The 22,531-nt window shown below is 67.2% G+C and overlaps 12 protein-coding genes across 12 annotated transcripts in view; 8 read left to right on the top strand and 4 right to left on the bottom strand.

Annotated features, from left to right (window-relative positions):
- The window catches only part of MICPUCDRAFT_62698 (uncharacterized protein), a gene marked incomplete at its 3' end in the record, with an annotated part of 1,830 nt that extends 631 nt beyond the window's left edge, over nucleotides 1-1,199 (top strand). Inside the window, exon 2 of the mRNA XM_003057013.1 lies at nucleotides 494-1,199. Within this exon, the coding sequence (XP_003057059.1) occupies nucleotides 494-1,199 (706 nt within the window). The remainder of the gene's footprint in view (nucleotides 1-493) is intronic.
- A 121-nt stretch (nucleotides 1,200-1,320) lies between these two features.
- Nucleotides 1,321-2,532, bottom strand: MICPUCDRAFT_14868 (protein arginine methyltransferase; the record flags this gene model as incomplete). The annotated part of the gene is made up of 2 exons (XM_003057488.1): nucleotides 1,321-1,708; nucleotides 1,787-2,532. 2 exons carry the CDS (start codon nucleotides 2,530-2,532, stop codon nucleotides 1,321-1,323), a joined length of 1,134 nt encoding a protein of 377 aa, XP_003057534.1.
- Nucleotides 2,533-3,593: 1,061 nt separating this feature from the next.
- On the top strand, nucleotides 3,594-6,902 carry MICPUCDRAFT_56819 (SWI/SNF and RSC chromatin remodeling complex protein; the record flags this gene model as incomplete). The annotated part of the gene is made up of 2 exons (XM_003057014.1): nucleotides 3,594-3,644; nucleotides 3,851-6,902. The coding sequence occupies 2 exons, from the start codon at nucleotides 3,594-3,596 to the stop codon at nucleotides 6,782-6,784; spliced, it is 2,985 nt and encodes a 994-aa protein (XP_003057060.1). The 3' UTR covers nucleotides 6,785-6,902.
- Nucleotides 6,903-9,261: 2,359 nt separating this feature from the next.
- Nucleotides 9,262-10,917, top strand: MICPUCDRAFT_62702 (uncharacterized protein; the record flags this gene model as incomplete). Its single annotated transcript, XM_003057015.1, has 1 exon — nucleotides 9,262-10,917. One exon carries the CDS (start codon nucleotides 9,262-9,264, stop codon nucleotides 10,915-10,917), a length of 1,656 nt encoding a protein of 551 aa, XP_003057061.1.
- Nucleotides 10,918-11,208: 291 nt separating this feature from the next.
- On the bottom strand, nucleotides 11,209-12,468 carry MICPUCDRAFT_56822 (uncharacterized protein; the record flags this gene model as incomplete). Its single annotated transcript, XM_003057489.1, has 1 exon — nucleotides 11,209-12,468. The coding sequence occupies one exon, from the start codon at nucleotides 12,466-12,468 to the stop codon at nucleotides 11,209-11,211; it is 1,260 nt and encodes a 419-aa protein (XP_003057535.1).
- A 127-nt stretch (nucleotides 12,469-12,595) lies between these two features.
- On the top strand, nucleotides 12,596-12,748 carry MICPUCDRAFT_56823 (uncharacterized protein; the record flags this gene model as incomplete). Its single annotated transcript, XM_003057016.1, has 1 exon — nucleotides 12,596-12,748. The coding sequence occupies one exon, from the start codon at nucleotides 12,596-12,598 to the stop codon at nucleotides 12,746-12,748; it is 153 nt and encodes a 50-aa protein (XP_003057062.1).
- Nucleotides 12,749-12,828: 80 nt separating this feature from the next.
- Nucleotides 12,829-13,521, top strand: MICPUCDRAFT_7738 (uncharacterized protein; the record flags this gene model as incomplete). Its single annotated transcript, XM_003057017.1, has 3 exons — nucleotides 12,829-12,922; nucleotides 13,041-13,210; nucleotides 13,408-13,521. Coding segments are annotated over 3 exons (378 nt in total), but the record flags the coding sequence as incomplete, so codon positions are not given.
- Nucleotides 13,522-14,460: 939 nt separating this feature from the next.
- MICPUCDRAFT_32662 (uncharacterized protein) lies at nucleotides 14,461-16,208 on the top strand (the record flags this gene model as incomplete). The annotated part of the gene is made up of 3 exons (XM_003057018.1): nucleotides 14,461-15,294; nucleotides 15,440-15,731; nucleotides 15,874-16,208. 3 exons carry the CDS (start codon nucleotides 14,461-14,463, stop codon nucleotides 16,206-16,208), a joined length of 1,461 nt encoding a protein of 486 aa, XP_003057064.1.
- Nucleotides 16,209-16,318: 110 nt separating this feature from the next.
- MICPUCDRAFT_56827 (uncharacterized protein) lies at nucleotides 16,319-17,035 on the bottom strand (the record flags this gene model as incomplete). The annotated part of the gene is made up of 1 exon (XM_003057490.1): nucleotides 16,319-17,035. The coding sequence occupies one exon, from the start codon at nucleotides 17,033-17,035 to the stop codon at nucleotides 16,319-16,321; it is 717 nt and encodes a 238-aa protein (XP_003057536.1).
- Nucleotides 17,036-17,315: 280 nt separating this feature from the next.
- MICPUCDRAFT_44141 (glycoprotease) lies at nucleotides 17,316-18,720 on the top strand (the record flags this gene model as incomplete). The annotated part of the gene is made up of 3 exons (XM_003057019.1): nucleotides 17,316-17,756; nucleotides 17,969-18,162; nucleotides 18,351-18,720. The coding sequence occupies 3 exons, from the start codon at nucleotides 17,316-17,318 to the stop codon at nucleotides 18,718-18,720; spliced, it is 1,005 nt and encodes a 334-aa protein (XP_003057065.1).
- Nucleotides 18,721-18,944: 224 nt separating this feature from the next.
- MICPUCDRAFT_56829 (uncharacterized protein) lies at nucleotides 18,945-20,036 on the top strand (the record flags this gene model as incomplete). The annotated part of the gene is made up of 1 exon (XM_003057020.1): nucleotides 18,945-20,036. The coding sequence occupies one exon, from the start codon at nucleotides 18,945-18,947 to the stop codon at nucleotides 20,034-20,036; it is 1,092 nt and encodes a 363-aa protein (XP_003057066.1).
- A 493-nt stretch (nucleotides 20,037-20,529) lies between these two features.
- On the bottom strand, nucleotides 20,530-22,247 carry MICPUCDRAFT_39065 (NhaA Na+:H+ antiporter family; the record flags this gene model as incomplete). The annotated part of the gene is made up of 2 exons (XM_003057491.1): nucleotides 20,530-21,955; nucleotides 22,201-22,247. The coding sequence occupies 2 exons, from the start codon at nucleotides 22,245-22,247 to the stop codon at nucleotides 20,530-20,532; spliced, it is 1,473 nt and encodes a 490-aa protein (XP_003057537.1).
- Nucleotides 22,248-22,531: the final 284 nt, after the last annotated feature.

Consider the following 22,531-nt stretch of genomic DNA (forward strand, 5'->3'; position numbering starts at 1 on the left):
TCGTATGGGGACCAGTGTATAGAACGCACCGCGTGTTCACCTCCGCGATGGCCATCGTGGCGTCGCGTTCGCTCGTCGCGCGCATGTGCATCGTCGCGCGCGCGTTTTGCACGGCGGCGTCGTCCGCGTCGTCGTTCGGTGTCGGAAAAAGCCCTTCTCCGACGGTATCCGCCGCCGCCGCCGCCGCGCCGGCGGCGGATACCGTCGGACAAGGGCTTTTTCCGACACCGAACGACGACGCGGACGACCCCGCCATGCAAAACGCGCGCGCGACGATGCACATGCGCGCGACGAGCGAACGCGACGCCACGATGGCCATCGCGGAGGTGAACACGCGGTGCGTTCTATACACTGGTCCCCATACGACCGCGTTGGCGTGGTGAACGCCGATCCTTAAGGACTTTTGCCGGAGCATCTCTCCGCCCACCCCTCGCTTTCAATCCCCGCCCTCTACGCCTTTGAACTCCGCTTCTGACGCCTTTGAACTCCACAGGTTCCCCCCGACGCCGCTCGGCGTTCCCGCGCAGACGCTCACTCGGCGGTGCGTCCTCCTCGACGGCATGGTCTCCAGCGGCGAGCTCTCGAGCCCGCGATCGCGCGAGGAGTTTAAAGAGGATCTCCGAGAGGAGTGCGCAAAGTGCGGCATCATCGACGCGATGGTCGTGCCGCCGCCGCCGCGGGAAGCGATAGACGCGGGCGATCCCGGACGCGCGTACGTGTCGTTTCAGGCGGAGTGCAGCGCGCGCGCGGCGAAGGACATGCTCAACGGACGGGTCTTCGACGGCCGCGTCGTCGCCGCGTCGCTCGCGTCCGACGCGGAGTTCGAGCGCGCGAGGAACGGCGAGTGGCTCCCGCCGCGGCCGCCGCCGGGCGATCCGTCTCTGTGCGGCATCCTTCGCGTGCGCGGGATGCCGCCCGAGGCGACCAAGGCGGACGTCGTGAACTTCTTCTACGGGATGGGCGCGGAAGAGGACAAGGTGAAGATCATCATCGCGCCCGGGATGGCGAACCTCGCGGGCAGCCATCCCGGGGCGATGTCCACGGGCGAGGCGTTCGTGGAGTTTAGCGGCGACGACGCGAACATTCAGCAGGCGGCGCTGAAGGACCGCGCGGTGCTGGGGGGGAAGCCGGTGTCCGTGTTTCGGTCGTCGTTGGAGGAGGTGCAGAGAGTCGCGCTCATGGGTCGGACGATGATTTGATCTGATCTGATGTTGGCGTTTGATGGGTCGATGGCGTTATGCGGATCCATACTTCCATAGCACTACGTATGATATCAACGCACGACGCGGTACAGAACCAAGCGCTCTCGCCCTACGACCGCTACAGCTTGTATATCCTCGCGCGCCTCTTCCCGCCTTCGTTCCCGTCCGCGTCCACGGGAACCCACTCCAGCGAAACGTCCAACGCGCGGTGATCGTTCCGCGCGGCGTCGCACTTCGCCATCCCCAATCTCACCTTCACCCCGTGCGCGGGGCGCGCTTCGCCGCCGAGATCCGATTCCGATTCCGATTCCGAACCGCCGCCGCCGCCGCCGCCCGTCGTCGCGAGGCACCCGTCCGGATGCAAAAATATCGGCTCCGGGAAGTGCAGCATCGCCTGCGCCCAGTGCGTCTTCTCCTCGTACGGACTCGTGGACAGCGTCGTCGGCGCGTCGACGCAGAACCGCGCGCTGAACTCCGTGTCGAACCACATCACGACGCCGTGGCAACTCACCGGGCCGTTAGGGTTCGGGTCGGAATCGCCCGAGAAGCCGTCGGCGCCTCGGCCGCCGCCCGCGCGCGCCGACGCGTCTTCTTCGTCGCCGCGGACGCCGTCGCCGCGCGCCGTCAAGACGCACTCCGACGACGTGAACTCCGTGTCCTTCACGGTCATCGTCGCGAGGTCGAGCCTCTGGACTTCCGCGGAGGATGTCACGACGTGCTCGCCCTTCACCGGGCACACGACCGCGAAACCAGAGCGCGCCGCGTCTTGGATTAAACGCGACTGCACCTCCGGCATTCGAAACCCGTACACGTCGTCCCAGAACGGGAGGCTCGTCGCGTTGCGGCCGAACCCCGCGACGTGAATCGTCGCGACGTCCGGGAGCACCGCGCCGCCGGGCTTGAGCAGCGCGTCCCGCGCGGCGATGACGGTGTCGAGCATGGACTCGTACAGGAGCCCGTATCCCATCCACTCGGACACCAAGACGTCGAATTTCGACGTCGACCCGTCCGCCGCCGCCGCGCGTAATAACCTGCCGCCGGCGCCTTCTCCTTCTTCTTCTTCTTCTTCTCGAAGCAACTCCTCCAGCTTCCCGTGCACGATCGTCACCTTATCCGACAATCCGTTATCCCTCACGTTCGCGCGCGCGACGTCCGCGATCGCGGCCGCGCCGTCGACGCCGACGACGCTCGCGGCGCCGCCTCTCGCGGCGAACATGGACAAGATCCCCGTCCCGCAGCCGACGTCCAACACCGTCGCGCCAGCTGTCAGCGTCGGGTTCTTCTCCAACGCGACGCGGTACGCGCGCGTCCGAGGGACGTCGTCGAGCATCGTGCGGTGGATGTCGAACGCGGCGTACGAGCTGAAGTACCCGTCGTCGACCTCCTGGACCGCGGTCTTATTAGGGCCGGGTGGCGGCCGACGCGCAGCCGGCGGCCGACGCGCGGGCGGCGGCGGCGCGGCGGCGACGCGGGAGCCGCCGAGAAGCGCCAGACCGACGTTCGCCGGCGCGTCTTCGTTCACGTCCACCCCGAGAGGCGTTTCCCCGAGCTTCCCGGCGAGCTCGAGGACGCGCAGGCGCATGGCGTCGCGCTCGGCGCGCGCCGCCGCGAGCGCCGCGCGAAGCGTCGCGGCGTCCGCGTCGGCGTCCGCATCGTTCGCGTTAGCATTCGCATTCGCATTCGCCGCGGCTTTCGCCCTGCGCTCCAGCTCGTCGTCGTCGTCGTCGTCGTTCACATCGCCGCCGCCGCCCTTGACGTACTCTTCCCAGTCGAACAGCAGCGGGTCGTTCTCGAGCGCGGGGACGAGGTACTTCTCGTCTCGATGCTTCCCCGCGGCGATGCCTTCGATCGCATCCTTCGCCGCCGCCGTCGCGTCGCCGTCGCCGCCGCCGCCGCCGCCGCCGCGTTCGCGCTCCGCCGCGACGCTTCGCGCGTAGTTCAGACACTGAATCACGCCGTAGAAGTCGAGGTCGTTCGCTCTCACGATCGCGCGCAGGTCGAACCCGTGCGCGTTCGCCGCGTGCGTCAGCGCCGCGGCGGGCGTCGGATGTAGGACGCCGCCGCCGAAGACGCATCGCGTCGCGCGATCTTCATCGTCCTCCTCCTCCCACTCCGCGAAGTCGCCCTCGTCCCCGGCGGGGTAGTCTGGGTTCTCGTCGTCGACGTAGTCGTCGTGATGATGAGACATCGCGAGCGGCATCCTTCGCTCGCGACCGCGCGCGGGGGTCGAGGCGCTCGCGGTGTGATGGCCGATCCGCGCGCGCCGACATTTTATTACACAGCTGTGCGTTTCGTCGCGCTCGAGCGGAGCGCGCGACGACCCGACGACCAGCCTCGGTCCGTCGTCACTCGCGACGTCGCCCCGGCGCGCGGCACGAGCGCGCGGACGCGATGGCGCCGCCGCCGCGGAAGATTAAGCTCCGGAACAAGGACTTCTTCGAGGTGGGTCCTATCGCGCGCCGCGTCGTCGTCGATCCTCGCGCGTCCTCGCCTCGACGCGCGATCGTCGCGCGCGTCGTTGCGCGTTTAGGGTTGATCGTTCGATTCCATCTCGAAGCCGCCTCCCTCCGGTCTCCTCTCCTCCCTCCCTCCCTCTGACGCGCGGCGTCCTCCATACCTACCCTCGCCCCCACCACCGCGACGAATAGAGCGATGAGTACCTCCGCAAGCTCGAGGGCGTGACGTCCCGCCTCGCGGGCGCGTTCCCCGGTCAGGACCCGACGTCGCGCGAGGACGTCGCGAAGACGATCATGGAGATCCTCCAGGGGCACGAGGACACCCTCGGCGCGTCCTCCCCGACGCCGCGGCCGATGATGAAGCTCCCGGCGCGGTGCTTCCGCGACCTCGCCCCGGGCGGCGCCCTGTTCGTCATCCTGAAGCGGTGCTTAAGGCGGAAGCACGAGGGACGGTGGCGGCGGTTCGACTGGCAGAGCGAGCACAAGAGACGAGAGTTCGTCGGGATGATGGTCGAGTGCGAAGACGACCTGCGCGCCAAGGGGCTCCTCGGTCACGCGAAGATCCACGTGTCGTCGGACGTCCCGGCGGAGAAGCGCGCGGAGTTGACGCGCGCGATCGCGGCGTGCGGCGCGGTCGCCGCGGTGTCGCAGTACGAAGACGGTGTCACTCACGTCGTCCACGAGGAAGACATCGCCGCCGCCGCCGCCGCGGCGGCGGCGACGAGCGACGTGCTCGTCCTCGGCGTCCTCGGAAAGGAAGCGCACGTGCACTACAAGCGCCACCCGGGGAGTTACGACGCGTGGATATCGCTGTCGAGCGCGCAGGCGAACGCGGCGGTGGGGTCGAACTTGACGTCGCCGCCGCCGGATGAGTTCGAAGACGACCCGAACCTTCGGCTGGGGCTCTCGCGACGCGCGGAGCCCGCGAAGCATGTCATCGCCGCGTGGTTGTTAGACAGCGCGCGGTTCAACGAGTACTGCGAGGAGAGCGATTACGCGTGGGAGGACCCCGCGGTGCGCGCGATGCGCGCGATGCGCGAGGCGGCGGAGGCGGCGACGCGGAACGCGATGGACGCAGTCGCCGCCGCCGCGTCCGCGGGCGCCGCGGAAGCCGCGGGGCCCGGCGCCGGGGCTTCGCCGAGCGTCCTCGGGGAGAAGCGCCCCGCGGTCGACGACGCGGCGGGGACGAACGAGGAGACGACGGCCGCGAAGAAGAGGGCGTTCGCGCCGAAGAGCGAGGGCGGGGAGACGCTGGCCAGCGCGAGGCTCGCGGAGCGATTAGGCGCGAACGTCGTTCGGAGACAACTCACGACGCCGCACGCGTGCGTGGACGACGCCGCGGCCGCGAGCGCGGGGACGCCGCGCGATCCACCCGGGGAACCCGTGGTCGGGTACCACGGGTACGTCAGCGTGGGGGGCGTGATGATGAAGCCGCCGAGAGGGTCGACGATGGAGAACATCTCGAGGGGGCAGACGCCGGCGGCGAGAGACGCCGCCGCCGCGGTGGAAGCGTTCGCGAAGACGGCGACGACGTCCAAGCTCGCGGAGGCGGAGACGACGATAGAGACGGGGACGGGAACCGAGGTGCGGTATCCGATCCCCGAGCACTCGGGGTGGTTCGCGTGGGGGCGGGACGAAGTGAGCGATTTCGAGAAGGACGCGCTGCCGGAATTTTTCGGCGGCGACGGCGGCGGCGGCGGCGGCGGCGGCGCGAGGGAGACGTACTTGAAGATTCGATCGACCGCGATGGCGCGGTTCAACGCGCTGCTCTCGTCGGACGGCGCGAGCGCGCGGTTGTCGTTCGCCGCGGCGCGGAAAGGGTTAACGTGCGACGTCGACGCGTGCCAACGCGCGTACGAATTTTTTAACCGCTGGGGGCTGATCAACTGGTCCCCGGACGCGGCGGCGACGGCCGCGACGCCGGCGGAGGTCGAACCCGGCACCAACACCGCCGCGGCGGCGGTGCTGTACCGCTTCGACTACCGCGCGAAGCGCCGAGACGGCGGCGGCGGCGGCGGCGACGACGCGGCGGCGGGGGGGCGCGTCTGCGTCGGATGCGATCGCGCGCTCGGCGGCGTGGGGAGAGTCTACTACCGCTGCGCGGATCCGCCCAAGGGCGTGGTGGTTCCTGGCGGCGGCGGCGACGGCGGCGGCGACGGGCCGATCGACGCGTGCGTGAAGTGTTTCACCGGCGGCGTCCTCCCCGACGGCGTCTCCGGCGCGTCGTTCGTCAGGAGGACGTCCACGAAGGAGTCGGAGAAGGAGGACGAGAAGGAGGCTGAAGAACGCGCCGGCGGCGCGGGGGGCGACGCCGACAAGGAGAACGGCGACAAGGAGAACGACGCGGAGAAAGAGGCGTTCATGTGGAGCGACCAAGAGACGCTGCTGATGTTGGAAGGGTTGGAGACGCACGGCGAGAACTGGAGCGACGTCGCCGCGCACGTCGGGTCGAAGACGGTCGAGGAGTGCGTCCGAAGGTTCGTTCGCTTACCGATCGAGGACGCGTTCATCGACGACCTTCAGAAGACCAAGTCGGGTTGCGGAGGCGGCGGCGGCGACGACGACGCGGTCCATCGCCCGTTCGAGCGCGCGCCGAACCCGGTGATGGCGAGCGTGTCGTTTCTCGCCGCGTGCGCGGGGCCGCGCGTCGCCGCCGCCGCCGCTCAAGCCGCGCTGGCGTCGCTCGACGACGAAGAGGACGCTCCGACCGCTCCGACGACCGCGACGACGGACGTCGACGGCGCGGATGACGGAGAAAAGAAACCACCCGCGCCGACCGACCCGCACTCCCTCGGCCCGCCGCCGCCGGTGACGGAGGATCGATGCCGCGCCGCCGCCGCCGCTGGCGTCGCCGCCGCGGCGAAGCGCGCGAAGCAACTCGCGGATCAAGAAGCGCGCGAGATTCAAAAGCTCGTCGTCGTCATCACGGAGAACCAGACGAGGAAAGTCGAGCTCAAGCTTCGATTCTTCGAGGACCTCGAGGCGGGGCTGAACCGCGAGCGCGAGCAGCTCGAGCGCCTGAAGCGGCACATCGCGGGCGAGAGGGCGGCGAGCGCGAAGTTGAAGCGGGAGCGGGAGGAAGCCGAAGCCGCGGCGGCGAAGACGGACGAGCCCGCCGCGGCGTGACGTGACGACGCGCGCGGCGGTTCGCGACGGACGGACGCGCGTTCTAATAAATTCGTCTACTGTGCGCTTAAGGTTACGTAGCCTCTAGGGTTGACTATCTATTGACGCGTCCCCCCTACTGATAAGGTTACCGTCTCGTTTTCGGCTCCGCTAGTTCCGAGATCTGGTTCCTCCCCCCCCGCGACGACTTCGCTCTCGCGCGAGTGCGTCTCTCGCTGCCACCGCAGCGCCTCGAAGTGCAACAGGTCGATCTCGTTCGCGATGATCTCGTAGTCGTCGTACCTCAGCTCGTCCATGAGCCGGTACTTGTCCGCGAGGATCTGCACGTCCTCGGGGAACCCGTAACCCGTGGACAACCTCGCCGCATTCTCCGCGCATCGACGCAAGCGCTCGCGCTCCTCGCAGAGCTTCTGCATCTCCAAGTCTAACATCTCGTCCGTCCCCGTGCTCGCTTCCTCTCGCTTCGCCTCGAGCAAGTTCGCGACGACGTCCGCGCCCTTCGCGAGCGCCTTTCGCTTCAGGGTCTGCTGCTCTTGCACCTTCAGTTTGAGTCGCGCGCGGACGCGGAGTATTCGATCGTCGATGTCCGTCTGCACCTCGCGCATCGCCCGCAGCGTCTCGTCCAGCGTCGTGAGGTGATCCTTCGCCATCTCCTTGAGCTCCAGAAACTTCGGCGCGAGCTTCCTGCGCGTCCCGCGCGACGTCGCGTCCGCCTCCTCTCTCTTGTATTCCATCCACTGCTGCGTGAATTCCGTGCCGATGACGGCGATCGGGAGCGCCAAGAGAAGCAACGACACGACCATCGCGCACGACGCGACGAACTTCCCCTCCGGGTTGATCGGGACCACGTCGCCGTACCCCACGGTCATGATCGTCACGATCGTCCACCAGAACGAGTGCCATATGGATTTGAACGGGCTCTGCGTCCGTTCGCATCCGCTCGCGAGCGTCTTCCCGTCGGACGCGAAGAGTTGGTTTCCGTTGGTGCCGTCGCACGAGATGTCCGTCTTCCTCGAGTACACGTCCTCGTCCTCGTAGTAGCTCCCCTTCTCCGCGAAGTATATCATCGTGCTGAAGATGATGACCGTCATCGCGAGTAAAAAGATCATCATCGCGAGCATGTCGACGCTCTGCCTGAGAGAGTTGGTCACCACGGTGAACTTTCGGTTGTGCCGCCCGAGCTTCATGACTCGAAACACTCTGACGAGCCTCACCGTTCGGAACATCCGCGAGCTGTTCAGACCGCTGCCGGTGAAGATCAGACCGACGTAGAACGGCAAGATCGCGATGAGATCGATCGCGTTCATCGGGTCCTTCATAAACTTTTTCACATCCGGCGTCGACGATATCCGCAGCAGGTACTCGAGCGTGAAAATTCCGATGCAGACGCACTCCACGACGAACAGTTCAAACTTCCGCCGCGAATTATCCTCGAACTCGTGCGTGGTCTCCAAACAGAACGTCACGCTGCTCAGGACGATGAGAAGCAGGATGAACACCGCGCACGCGAACGCGAGCCGGGACGAGTGCGGGTCTTCGAAGAAGATCCACACGCGCCCGCGAAAGAGTCGAACCGCCTCGCCGAAGACGTCGCCGCGGTCGTCGTCGACGCTCTTGTTGCTCGTCGCCCTCGCCGCCGCGGTCAGGCGCACCGTCTTCGAACGAAACGGCGGCGGCGGTTTCGGTTCTATCGGTTTCGGTTCTATCGGTTTCGGTTTCTTCTCGCTCCCTTCCTCCTCCTCCTCTTCCTCCTCCTCCTCTTCGTTCTCCTCCTTGGTCGTCGCGAGTCTCTCGAGGCGCCCCCACGACCGCGTCGGTTGCGTCGCCGCTCCGGGATGGAACGCGCCGTCGTCGTCTGGGTTCGTCAGCGTGAACGGCGAGACGTATCCACGCACGTTCGCGTGCGTGTACACGTCGTGGATCACGCGCAATCGTCGCTCGTCCCTCATGGTCTCGGTCTCCATCGAGAACACGAGGTTCGCGAAGCGCGCTTTGAGCGAGGGCGCGCTCTGAGCGACGGCGTCGGCGTCGGCGGGCGCGTCTGACGCGCCGTCCGCGGCCGCGCCGTCGCTCGCGGCGGCGTCTCTCGGGCCCGGGTCCGAGTTCCTCCTCGACATCGTCTTCGTCGTCCTCCTCGACGAACCCGACGGCGTCCTCGCGTAGGGCGCGGCGTCGGGCGCGCGCGGCGTCGGCGCGTCCACGCTCGCGAGCGACAGCGCGGGCAATCGTTCGGAGTGCCTCTTCCTGAGCGACGGCCTGGGCGTCGGCGCGGGTTCCTCCTCGCTCCTCGGGGAGAGGTCCACGGACGACCGCTGCGGGCTCAGTATGATCGGCATCGCGCGACTCCGTCACCCCCGCGGGCTCGCGCTTCGCCTACTGAGGACGACGACGGGCGGGGCGTTGACTCAGATCAGCAGCACGTGGCAGGCTGCGTTCGTTAAAAGGCGGTTCGGGGTGGTGACCGTTTGCGAACTCGAATGTGTCGCGGTTCCGCGCGGCCATCTCGCGCGCACACGCGCGCGCGCCGGGTTCGGACGACGCCCGCCGCGATAATGGCCGCGGCGGACGCCTCCGAGGCGCCGCCGAGGAGGGGCGACGCGGAGATGGACGCCATCGCGGAGGAGGAACCCGCGGTCGCGGGTCCCTCGACGGCCGATGAGCGCGAGCCCCGCGACGACGACGCGGACGACGAGAACGAGGAGGAAACCCCGGACGCGCTCTTCGCGATGCTCACGCCCGCGTTCTTGGAGCACAAATCTCGCGCGTCGCTGGACGCGGAGGAAGCGCACGGGCTCGCGCGGATGCTCGCTGAGGTCTCCGACGAGGGCATCGCGGAGACGCAGGTGGACGGCGCGCTCGCGCTCGCGCGCAACGTCATCCGCGCCTTCCTCCGAGCGAACGCGGAGGGGGCGTCGTCGTCGGACGACGCGACGACGCGCCGGAGCCGAGCGAAACCGAAGAAGCGCACGCCGGAGCCGTCGCCGCAAAACGACGTCGCGGTGACCTCCTACGTCCCGTCCACGGCGGCGTCCGCGCACGAGGTGGCGCGCGCGGCGGCGACCGCGCGCGCGCACGAATCCGAGATTCGAGCGCTGGAGATGAAACACGCCGCCAAGCTGGACGCGCTCGCGGACGACCTCGCGGAGACGGAGGCGCACTGCGCCGCGCTCGCGACGGACAACGCGCGCCTCGAGGACGCGATGACGCGAGCGATGGAGGACGCGGCGGCGGCGCGGCGGGGGGGGCACGGCGGGATGATCGCGAGGGGCCCGGGCGCCGCGACGCCGACGACGACGAGTCCCGGGACGGAGCGCGCGCGTCGCGCCGAGCTGGACGCCGCCGCGGACGCGGTGGACGCCGCGGACGCGGAGGCCGAGCGCGCGCGCGAGGAGTGCCTCGCGCTGAGAGAGCAGCTCCGCGACGCGAGGGAGGAGGCGGTCCGCGCGACGCGGAGGAAGGAGACCATCGAACGCGCGCGGCTGACGCAATTCGCGGATCAAGCGGAGAAGGACGCGCGCGTCGACGCGTTGCGGAAACAGCTGAAGGCGACGCGGAAGGCGCTGACGGCGCAGCGCGAGGAGACGGAGACGGCGCTTCGAGAGCTGAAGGCGGTGAACGACTTCGCGGAGCAGCGCGAGGTGGAGCGGTTGATAGAGGTGCGGAAAGAGGCGCGCGAGAAGGGGAAGGAGAATCTGCGGAGCGCGACGCACGTCGAGGCGGCGTTTCGAGCCAAGTGCGTCAAGGGGATGCAGGACATGCTGGAGGTAAACAAGAAGCTCGAAGCGCGCGTGCTTCAGGAGCGAGAGCGCAGGGTGACCGCCGAGGCCGAGGTCGGTCAGCTGAAGCGGACGCTGACGTTTCAGAGGACCGTCGGCGCGATGCAGAGCTTCATGCGACGGGGGAGGGTGGAGGACGTGGAGGACGAGGGCGCCGCGCGGATTTTGGACGACGCCGCGACGGTGATTCAACGGCGGTACCGCGGGATCGCGGGGAGGAAGAAGGCGAGGGAGATGTGCCGGGAGATTTTCGAGGAGGATAGCCCGTACGACGAGCACGACGGCGTGGACGCGACGATCAAGGATTTAGTCGACGCGACGGTGGAGAGAGCGCTCGCGAGGGCGGGAGACGCGTAGCGCGGGTATTCGCGTTTTTTTGGCGTGGTTTTCGATTCGCGCTCGTTCGTTCGTTCGTTCGTTCGTTCGCTCGTTCGTTCGCTCACATCGTACTCGGTTATCGCCCGCCGTCCTACCCATGTTCGTTCATGAAGTCGCGAAATTGACGAGCAACCTTCATCATCGGATCCATGTGGGCGTCGTCCTCTTCTTAGTCGGACGCTGACGAGCCAGGCCGAGATGAGGTGAGATGATGAGACCAGATTTCAGTGACCCTCGGCGGTGGGAGCCTCTTGCTATCCTAACCTAACCTTAATTATACTCGTACCACTCCACGGTCTCGACCTCCGGGTGCTCCTCTTTATACTTCAACGCGTACGCTCTGATCTCCGCGTTCAGCCTGTCCTTCTCCTCCTTCGTCGCGAACACCCCGATCTTATGCTTCGGCTGTTTGATCACGACGTAACAGATTATGATCGCGCACAGCCACCGCATCGCGTGATTGATCCAGATCACGTACGGCTTGTGACAGCTCACGCCGACGGGGATGATCCACAGCAACCGCGACGGCGTCTCGCGCTTCGTCGGCGGCGCCGCGACGACCCACCCGGTCTGGCCGACGTCGCCGCCGCCGTCCTCCCACGACACCGTGGGCACCCCGGCGATTATTCCATCCTCATCCGCGCCGTGACACCGCGCCACGACGATCGGGTGGTCGATCCACGCGTGGTAGTACGCGCTCCAGAGCCACTCCCCGGGCTTCGTCTTGTGCACCGGACCGTAGCGGTTGTGGATCTGGACGTCAGTGAAGGTCGCGGTCGCGAGAACCTTGGCGCCCGAGCCGACGCGTCGCCACGCCGCCGGCGCGGTGAACGCGAACGCCGACGCGTTCACCTGCACGAGGGCCATTCCATACAAAAATAGTTCACCGGTCAGTTGAAAGGTGACGCGATCAAATGTTGAAACCGAGCGGTGGGTGAAAAAAAATTGTATAGAACGCACCTGCACGCTCGTCCTCTCGCCGATGTAATATCCATCCTCGAACACCGCGAACGTGCGGTTCAGCAGGCTGGCGTCGTTCTGTCGGATCCCGCGGCGCGTGCTGAGGATCGCCGCGCGCGCGAGCTCGAACTTGTCCGCGTAGAAGGGCGTGTCGAGGTCGTACACGACGCCGACGTGACACCTGTCGCCGTCGCGCATCTTCCTACGGAACGACACGGCGACGTCGACGTCCAGCTTGCGGTGCTGCCCCGCGCCCTTGAGGTCGTGGCGCAGCGTCTCCACGCGCGCGGAGGACGTCGACAAGACACCGCGCGACGCGTTCGCGTGCGCGAAGAGGTCGCGCTCGCGGAGACCGAAGTGCCTCGCCGCCTTCTCGCGCGGCGTCCCGAGCGGTTTGGGCTTGACCGTGACCGGGAGGTCCTTCCACCGCGGGATCATCCCTTTCTTCCTCGCGGGCGGCGCGGCCGTCGGCGCGTCCGCGGCCGCGGCCGCGCCCGCGGTGGGCGGCGTCCGCGTCAGGAGGAGGAGGACGAGCGCGAGGAGGACGCGCATCGTCGCGCCCCTCGCCATCGTCGCCGCCGCGCGCGACGAGATTCTGACGTTGCATTCTGTTTGACGCCGACTTCAAAAAAATCGTCGTCGCGCTCGCACTGCTCGGGTCGCGTCATACCGCACCGCGCTCATCGCGCTGCCCGTCATGTCGCCCTCCGCGGCCGCGCACCCGGCCTGGCGCGTCGCCGTCCTGCGCGCGCTCGAGAAGAACAAGGCGCGTCGTCTCTCGCGTCGTCGTCGTCGTCGTCGCGCCATCGCGCCATCGCGCGTCGCGTCGTCGCCACCACCCCAACCCTAAGCCCTCCTCCGGTCCGTCCACGTCTTCGCTGACCCGACCCGCGCGCCCTCTCCACCCCCCGTCGTCGTCACCCTCCGCAGAAGCACATGCCGTACGCGAAGTACTTCCAGCTCGCGACGGTGAAGCCGGACGGCAAGCCCGCGAACAGGACCGTCGTCTACCGCGGCTTCCGAGGTCCGTCCCGGGTGCCGTCCCGTCGTCGGACGTCGATCGCTTCTCCGTCCAGTCCGACGCGTCTGATCCTCCTCCTCCTCCTCCTCCTCCGTATCTCTTCGCTCTCGATCCACGCCAGGCGACACCGCGGACGTGACCGTCGTGACGGATCTTCGAAGCGAAAAGGTGGCGCAAATACGCGCGAACCCCGCCGCGGAGTTCGCGTGGTATTTTCCCGACTCGCGCGAGCAGTTTCGAATCGCCGGCGACCTCGTCGTCGTGGACAAAGGCGCGTCCTATGTCACACTGGTCCCCATACGACCGCGTTCGCGCGGTGCACGCCGTTCCTTGAGGACTTTATCTCCCGGCGGTCGTTTCTCTCCGCCCATCTCCCCTCGGTTTCAAACCCCGCCCGCGACGCCTTTCGACTCCGCTTCCGACGCCTTTCGACTCCGCCCCGTCGTCGCTTCGTATGGGCAATTACCCTCCCCGTAGACGGCCCGGAGGCGCTCGCGGGCGAGCGACGGGCCGCGTGGAACCGGATGAGCCCCGGCGGGAAGGCGCAGTTCGAGTGGCCGACCCCGGGGTTCCCGCGGTTAGACGACGAGGAGGCGAAGGAGGGCGGCGGCGGCGGCGATCCGTTCGACGTGGACGACGAGAAGACGCGGCAAGGTTCGCCGGCGTCGGAGAATTTTTGTTACGTGGTGATGACCGTGAACGAGGCGCGTCCTCCCTCCTTCTCACACCAGACTGGTCCCCACACGACCGCGTCCGCGTGGTGAACGCCGATCCTTAAGGAGTTTTGACGTCCTTTCTCTCTTCCCACCCCTCGGTTTCGATCCCGGCACACCGCGATGCCTTTCAACTCCGCTTCTGACGCCTTTCGACTCCGCCCCGACGACGCTTCGCGCGGAACGACCCCGATCAGGTGGACCACCTGAGCCTTCGCACGAACCGGCGGTATCATCACGTGCGGAGCCGCGATGAAGGCGCGGAGGGGGACGGCGGAGGATGGGTCACCACGGAGGTGAACCCGTGAGCGGGGCGTAGCTCGCGGACGGCCGCGCGAGCGCTCGTACGTCGTCGGCGACGCTTCATAGTCTACGGCACTTCCGGGACGAAACGAACAGAACTCTCCCAACTTCCTGTTTCGTTATCCCGAGATCTCCGAAACGACGGCTCCCTCGCCGCGGCGCGTCTCCCGCGCGCAGTCTCCACCGCACATGCGCTGCGCCCGAAGCGCGCTCAGAAGCACCGCCCGCGTGCTCTCTTTCGCGTCCTTCTCCGCGTCCGCGTCCGCCACTTCTCCGATCATGGCCAGCGCCGCGACGACGACCGCTCGCGCGCCGGTGACGTCGCCCGCGACGACGCTCGCGAAGCGCGCCTCTCGCCGATCCGCCGCGCTCGCGGCGCGCGCTCCTCGCGGCGCGCTCACGCGATCATTCGCCGCGAGCAACGCGCCCGGGTACGCCCCCGGCGACGTCCACCCGTTCGGCGACGTCGTCGTGACCGCGTCCGAGAAGACCGCGGAGCTCGCCGCGGACGCGCTCGTGCTCTCGATGTGCGAGGCGGACGCGGCCGCGCTCACCGCGTCCGACGACGTCTTCGAATCCTACGGGAAGGGCCTCGCGGCGATCGTCCACGACGTCGCGACCGCGGAGGAATTCAAGGGCAAGGCTGGGTCGAGCGCGTTCGCGCGCGTTCCCGCCGCGATGGGCCTCCCGTTCAAGCTCGTCGGCGTCGTCGGCGTCGGGAAAGCGGGCGAGATCGGCGCGGACGCGTGGACCGCTCTCGGCGCCGCCGCCGCCGCCGCGGCGAACAAAGCCAAGTGCGAATCGCTCGTCGTCGCCAAGTACTGGATGGGCGACGCGCCCGAGGAGTTCGAGACCAAGGCGCGCGCGATCGCGGTCGGCGCGTACCTCGGCGCGTTCGACGACCAACGCTTCAAGTCGGAGAAGCAGGCGAAGACGTTGCGATTAATCTCCGTCGCGACGCCAGCCGGCGCGGACGTCTCCGGCGCGCTGACGCGCGCGAAGGCGACCGCCGCGGGCGTCGCGCTCACGAAGCAGCTCGTCGCGGCGCCGCCGAACGTCGTGACGCCGACCGCGCTCGCGGACGTCGCGAGGGCGATCGCGGCGGAGTTTAAGGACACGATGTCGGTGAAGATTTTGGAGAAGAAGGATTGCGAGAAGCTCGGCATGGGGTCATTCCTGGGCGTCTCCGAGGCTTCGGACGAGCCGCCGAAGTTCATTCACCTGACGTACACGCCCAAGGGGAAGAAAGCGAAGGACCTCACGAACGTCGCGGTCGTGGGCAAAGGCCTGACGTTCGACAGCGGCGGGTACAACATCAAAGCCGGCGCCGGCAGCATGATCGAGATGATGAAGTTCGACGTGCGTCCACTCGCCCGCCCGCGCGTCGTCGCCGTCGCCGTCGTCGCGACCACCACCACACGATCGTCCACGTCATCACATACTGACCAATCAATCATGTCCCTTCCTTCATATCACCATCCACCACGTCATCGATCGATAACAGATGGGCGGCGCGGGCGCGACCCTCGGCGCCGCGCGCGTCGTCGCGGAGACCGCGCCCCCCGACGTCGCCGCGCATTTCATCGTCGCGTCGTGCGAAAACATGATCGGCAGCCGCGGCCTCCGCCCCGGCGACATTCTCACCGCGTCCAACGGGAAGACCATCGAGGTGAACAACACGGACGCGGAGGGGAGGCTCACGCTCGCGGACGCGCTCGTGTACGCGGAGAAGACCGCGGGCGCGACGAAGATCGTCGACGTCGCGACGCTCACGGGCGCCATCATCGTCGGCTTGGGTGCGTTCGATCGCCAGGACACACGTTTTTCACCCACCCGCGGTTTCAACATTTGATCGTGTATCCCCGCGTCTGTCCCTTACTTTCAAAAGAACTGACCGATGAACATTTTCGCGCCGTCGAATGTCATCGCCCGCGTCAGGCCCCGAGGTCGCCGGCGTGTTCACCCCCGACGACGGCATGGCGAGCGAGATCGACGCCGCGGCTCGCGACGCCGGGGAGGCGTTCTGGCGGATGCCCATGCGCGAGTCGTACTGGGAGCAGATGAAAAGCGAGATCGCGGACATGAAGAACACCGGGACGAGGGGCGGCGGGAGCATCACCGCGGCGTTGTTTTTGAGGCGGTTCGTCGAGAGCGAGGACGCGAAGTGGGCGCATCTGGACATCGCCGGGCCGGTGTGGGACGACAAGAAGGGCGGTGCGACCGGGTTCGGCGCCGCGACGCTCGCGTCGTGGATCTCGAACGCCGCGAAGTGATTAATGTCCACGGTGGCGTCGCGCGAACCGTTCACTAAGTGACTGCATACCAAACGTCATTCATCACAATCATTCTCGGCTGTCGATCGTCCATCTCATCTCGTCAGCCATCACACGAGCCCCGCCAACACGACGCCGACGAAGAACGCCTTCTCCGCGAGCGGGTGATCCGACGCGGGAAGTATCCGGTGCACGCTGTCCCAGAACCTTCTCTCCCACCGCTTCACGACGTCGTTCGCCTCGTCGGCGTCGCGCGGCGCGGTCCACTCCCTCGGCGCGTACGGTTTCACGTACGCGTCGTACGCGCGCGGGCCGAGATCTCTCGGCAGCGCGTTCGTCTGCGTCAGGATCCACATCGTCCCCAGGAAGAACGCCACGGGCGTGAAGAGGTTCTTGAGGAGGAGCTTGAGGAAGTAGAACCACGCGAAGCCGTAGACGAAGCACGTCGCGAGGTCGCCGACGGGCGGAGCTTTCGACGAACGGCGACTCGCCGCGCGCGCGACGCCGGGGGCCGCGAGCGAGGACGCGAGGACGAAGAGCGCGGTCGGCGCGGCGACGCGGCGGCCGCGGTCGCCGCGGTCGTCGTTCCCGCCGCCTCCGCCGCCTCCGCCGCCGCGGTTTCCGCCGCCTCCGCCGCCGCCTCCGTCGTACAAGGCGCGCGTCGACTTCTCCTCGGATCTCGCGAGCAGCGCGCGCGGGACGAGGGCGTCCCGCCGCGTCGACGCCGCGCGCGCGACGCGACGGCTCGACGCGCCGTCGCGCGCGAGGAGTCTTCCTCGAGTCGACGCCCTCGGCGTCGTCGACGCGTGCACGAGCGATCGCGTCATCGCGCTCGCCGCGCGCGCGATGGAGAGTGACGTTCCGATCGCGCAGGGTGCCTACAGCCAGAGAGCAGCAGAAAAAATCTGCGGCGGCCAGCTGCAGAATTTCACAACAGAATCGCCGGCGCGGACTCGACGGCCAAGGCTCCGGGCGTCTCGCCGCCGCACCCCGACCACCCACCCGCGCGTCCGCGCGCCGCGAGACGTCGTCCGTCGCGTCATGACCGCGTCGGGCGCGCCGCCCGCGGACGCGAACGCGAAGAAACCCGCGACGACGACGCTCGCGATGGGTTTCGAAGGCTCCGCGAACAAGGTGGCCGTCGGCGTCGTGCGCTCCGACGGCGCGATCCTGAGCAACCCGAGGAAGACGTACATCACGCCGCCGGGGACGGGGTTCCTCCCCAGGGAGACCGCGGAGCACCACAGAGAGGTGATCCTGGACCTCGTCCAGGCGGCGCTCGACGAGGCGGGCGTCGCGCCGAAAGATCTCGACGTCCTGTGTTACACGAAGGGGCCAGGAATGGGCGCGCCGCTCGTCTCCGTCGCCGTCGTCGTGCGAATGTTGTCGCAGATCTGGGGAAAACCGATCGTGGGCGTGAACCACTGCGTCGGGCACATAGAGATGGGGAGGGTCGTCTGCGGCGCGGTCGATCCCGTCGTGCTCTACGTCAGCGGAGGGAACACGCAAGTCATCGCGTACAACGAAAAGGCGCGTCGAATCGAACGCGTTCGACGCCGCGTCGGCCGAGCCCGCGATTCGCCACGCTTCCCCGCGTCTACACACGTCCATCATGATTTGACAAACAGATGTTTGCCACGTTCATTCGATTCTCGATGCCCAATCTGTGACGACTGGCTGGTTTCCACGCGTACACAAATCCATCCTACGTGGCGTGTTCCTGACCGATAGCGTCCTCCCCTTCGCGTTTGTTTCCGCAGAGATACCGCATCTTCGGCGAGACGATCGACATCGCGGTGGGGAACTGCCTCGATAAGTTCGCGCGCGAGATCGGCCTCAGCAACGACCCGTCGCCCGGGTACAACATCGAGCAGGAGGCGAAGAAAGGCACGAAATTTATCGACTTACCGTACGCGGTCAAAGGCATGGACGTGTCGCTGAGCGGCGTGCTCACGTTCGCGGAGAAGGAGGCGAGGCGCGTATTCCTCACACTGGTCCCCATACGACTGCATCCGCGTGGTGAACGCCGATCCTTAAGGACTTTCTCTCCGCGCATCCTACGCTTTTTCAACATTCGACCCTATGACGCCTTTCAATTCCGCTTCTGACGCCTTTCAACCTCACCCCGACGACCCTCGTCAGGGAGCGCATGCGTCGCGGCGAGTGCACCGCCGCGGATCTGTGCTTCTCGCTTCAGGAGACGATATTCGCGATGCTCGTGGAGATCACGGAGCGCACGATGGCGCACTGCAACACGCAGGACGTCCTCATCGTCGGCGGCGTCGGGTGTAACGTGCGGCTGCAGGAGATGATGGGAGAGATGGTGAAACAACGCGGCGGCGCGCTCTACGCGACGGACGATCGATACTGCGTCGACAACGGCGCGATGATCGCCTACGCCGGGCTGTTGGCGTTCATGGAGGGCGACGTGACGGCGATGAAGGACACGACGTGCACGCAGCGATACCGCACGGACGACGTGCTCGTGACGTGGAGGAAGGATAAGGAGTAACGCGCGAGCGATGGAGACGTAGACCTCGTTCGTCGTTACTCGTACGATGGCGGGAATAATAATAAAAAACGAAACGCCCGGCGAGGCGCCCGAACTGAAGCGGACGCGGCCGCGCCCGGCCGCGACACGCTGTCATCAACCGAAAGAAAGATCGGAGGAATATCTCGCGCGTTCCCTCCGGCTCCGCACTCGACTCTGACGCGCCGCACGCCGCACGTCGAGAGATGAGCTTCACGCTGTGCGCGAGCATGCACGCGACGCGCGCGAGCGCGTCTTCGTCGAGCGCGCCCGCGCGCTCTTTCCGCGCGCGCGCCGCGCGCGCGGAACGAAATGCAGCCCACGTGTCAACGAGTTCCAAGGCGTCGTCGCGAGCCTCGTGCCCGTCGCTTCGCGCGCCGCGCCCCGCCGCGCGTCGCCGCGCCGCGATCGCGCTTCGCGCGGCGAAGGACGACGCCCCGAAGAACGAGGATGACACGAAGAAAGAGCCCGAACCCGAGCCCTCCGCGGCGTCGAGCTCGGAGGACGCGGAGAAGCTCCCGACGCCCGAGGACGACGTCGCGCCCGCGCTGGAGGGCGACTGGCGCGATTTCCGCGCCAAGCTCGTGAACTCGGAGAGCGCGGGATCCGACGCCCCGGGCGCGTCCGCGGACGAGGCCGCGCGCGTGGAAGCCGCGAGCGGAGAAAACATCAAGCTCCTGAGCACGCAAAACCCGGAGCTCGCGTCCGAGACGCCCTGGGCGCACGTCATCGGCGCCCCGGAGAAGGGATGCCTCCTCCTCGCGTCCGAGGAGGAATTCAAACTCGGCCAGCAGTACTTCCACCAGGCGGTGATCTTAGTCCTCGAGCACCACGAGAAGGGCAGCATGGGGGTCATCCTGAACCGCCCGACGCAGTACAACATGGGGTACGTCGGCGGCGACGACAGCAGCCCGTTCGCGAACAACCAGCTCTACTTTGGCGGCGACGTCGGCGACGGCACCGTCTCGTTCCTCCACGGATCTTCCGAGGTTGCCGGCGGGAGCGAGGTCTTACCCGGGGTGTACCTCGGCGGGTACGACAGCGCGTGCGAGCTCGTGAAGGACGGCACGCTGAAGCCCACGGACTTCAAGTTCTTCGCGAGGTACTGCGGCTGGGCCCCGGGGCAGCTCGAGAGCGAGTGCGAGAGAGGGGTGTGGTACCCGGTGGCGTGCTCGCGGCAGCTCGCGCTGAAGCAGGTGATTCAGCTCCCCAAGCCGCTGTGGAGGGAAGTCATGGAGCTGTGCGGGGGGGAGCTGAGGCAGACGAGTAAGCGGAGCTACGGCGAGGAGGAGACGTAAAGGTGGGTGAAGACGTCGTGAGACGCGCTGCTGCGCGCGCCTTATCATATCAGCGCGGGAGCGGCGGGGGAGGGGGGGCTGGGCGGGGGGTCGAGTTGAAAGAAATTAGCGCGGGCGGGGACGGGTGAAAGAACAGAACGAGGAGAGTCGAGTTTCGAGAGCTGCGAGCGAGATATCGCGATAGTATATCGCGTTTCAATGAAGATGTACTGTACTACTACTGCGAAGCACACGAAAGACGCGCGCGCCGTGAGATGGACGAACGCCGTCGAGGCGCGCGGGTGAAAAACGTAAACCTCGTTCAATGTTTTCAACCATCCTCAACTAGAGGCGGGAGCCGACCCCGTCGGTCCCGTCCTACTTACAGACAAAAAGTTATGCTACACACCCGATCCGATCGCCGCGCGCCGCCGCCGTCTTCCGACTCGCTCGAAGACGTCTCAACCGTGTTTTGTGCCGCGGGAAACGCGCGAACGAAACGAATACTTTGGGCTCACTGCTCCTTCTTCGCCTCGCCCGTCACCGCGCTGACGGGTTCGTCAAACTTCGGGACGCACCCGTCCTCGTCGCAATCGTTTTCGCTCTTGAACTTCGCCTCCTCGAACAGCTCCGGCGCGCACCCGTCGTCGTCGCACACAATCTCACAGAAGTACACGGGGAATCGCGTCATCGCGAATCCGCCGACCGTCGCGGCGATCCCCGAGGAGACCAGAATCGCGAGCTTCGCGGTCACGCTCGCCACCGGCATCCCGACGAGCGCCTGCTCGATCAGGAACAGCGACATCGTGAAGCCGATCCCCGCGAGCATGCCGACGGTGAGCATGTGCTTGAGGTTCATCCCGGGCGGGAACGAGCACAGGTTCATCTTGATCGCCGCCATGCAGATCGCGGCGATGCCGAGCGGCTTGCCCACGAGGAGACCCGCCATGATGCCCTGGCCCACGGGCGCGGTGAAGACGCCCGCCATGGCCGACGCCTGCACCACGACGGCGCAATTCGCCAACGCGAACAGCGGCATGATGAGCATCGACGATATCGGGTGAAGGAAGTGGATGAGGTCGTCGATGAGCGTCACCTTCATGCCGTCCTCGAACGCGTGCGCGTGGGATCCCGCGGGGGCGTCCGCGTCCGCGGGGATGGCGAGCGCGGCGACGACGCCGGCGATGTCCGCGTTGATGCCCCCCTTGAGAAGCGCGAACCAGAGCGCGACGCCGAGCGCGGAGTAGACGATCATGTTGGACACCTTCTTCTTGCAGCAGATCGCGAGCACCGCGCAGATGCCGGCGGAGGCGGCGAGGTACGCGGGGACGATGCCCTTCGCGAAGCATACCGCGATGACCGCGATCGCGCCGAGGTCGTCCACGGTGGCGAGCGTGAGGAGGAAGGTGGCGACGGCGGGGGGCATGCGGTTCTTGAAAAAGTTGTACACGCCCATCGCGAACGCGATGTCGGTGGCCATGGGGATGGCCCAGCCCGCGGGGATGCCGCCCGTCACGGAGTTGAGCGCGAGGTAGATGCCCATGGGCGCCACCATGCCGCCGAGCGCGCCGAAGCACGGAAGGAGCGCGGCTTTGACGTTGGAGAGAGAGCCGAAGACGAACTCGCGTTTGATCTCGAGGCCGACCATGAAGAAGAAGATGGCCATGAGACCCTCGTTGACCCACTCGTGCGCGTTGAGGTGGAGGCCGAGCGAGGCGGGGCCGATGTGGAAGTGCTCCCAGAACCCGATGAAGCCGCCGCTCATCGCGGAGTTCGCGAGGAAGAGCGACAGCGCGGTGGCGCCGAGGAGCATGATGGAGCCGAGACCTTGGTCGAGGAGCTCGTGGATGTCCATCTCGCTCCATTTCTTCTCGCGGACCTCGCCGTCGCCCTCGACGACGGCGACGGACGACGGCGACGACGCGGGGATGACCGAGCGCCTGCGGTGGGGGCGGCGGGGGGGGAGGAGGATGGTGAGTTTTTGGGGGGACCAGGACCGGAGGAGGACGGCTACCAATTTCGTCCAACCCGTTGAAGCGTGAAGAAAAGACCACACGTGAGCGCGATCTCGAGGGTGGCGCGCGCGCGCGGGACGCGACGAATCGCGCGCGCGCGCGAACGCGCGCTTCCTCGCGCGCGCGCCAAAAGACGGACGAACGCGTCGAGCACGCGCGAAGAGTCGCACCTCGCGGAGCTGCGGCCGAGCGCGACGGGCGCGCGCGCGGACGCCATGGTCGCGGACGCGCGAGCCCTGCTGGAGGACGCCTTCACCGAGAAGACGGGCGCCTTCGCGGAGACGCGCGCGCGGGCGACGCGCGTCGTCTTCGCCGCCATCGCGGAGGCGGAGAGCCCGGAGATCGTCATCGCGGCCATGTTTGCTCGAATTGAAGGAGTGAGCGTCCTTGGGGTGCGTTGATTGTGCCCGGCGCGCGCCGCTGGGATCGTAACAACTTTCGCAGAGCGACGAGACTACGGTTGGCGCACGTTTATCCAAGTTTGCGAGCTCGGACGTTGAC

This window comes from Micromonas pusilla (assembly GCF_000151265.4).
Source record: "Micromonas pusilla CCMP1545 genomic scaffold MICPUCscaffold_3, whole genome shotgun sequence".
Lineage (NCBI taxonomy): Eukaryota > Viridiplantae > Chlorophyta > Mamiellophyceae > Mamiellales > Mamiellaceae > Micromonas > Micromonas pusilla.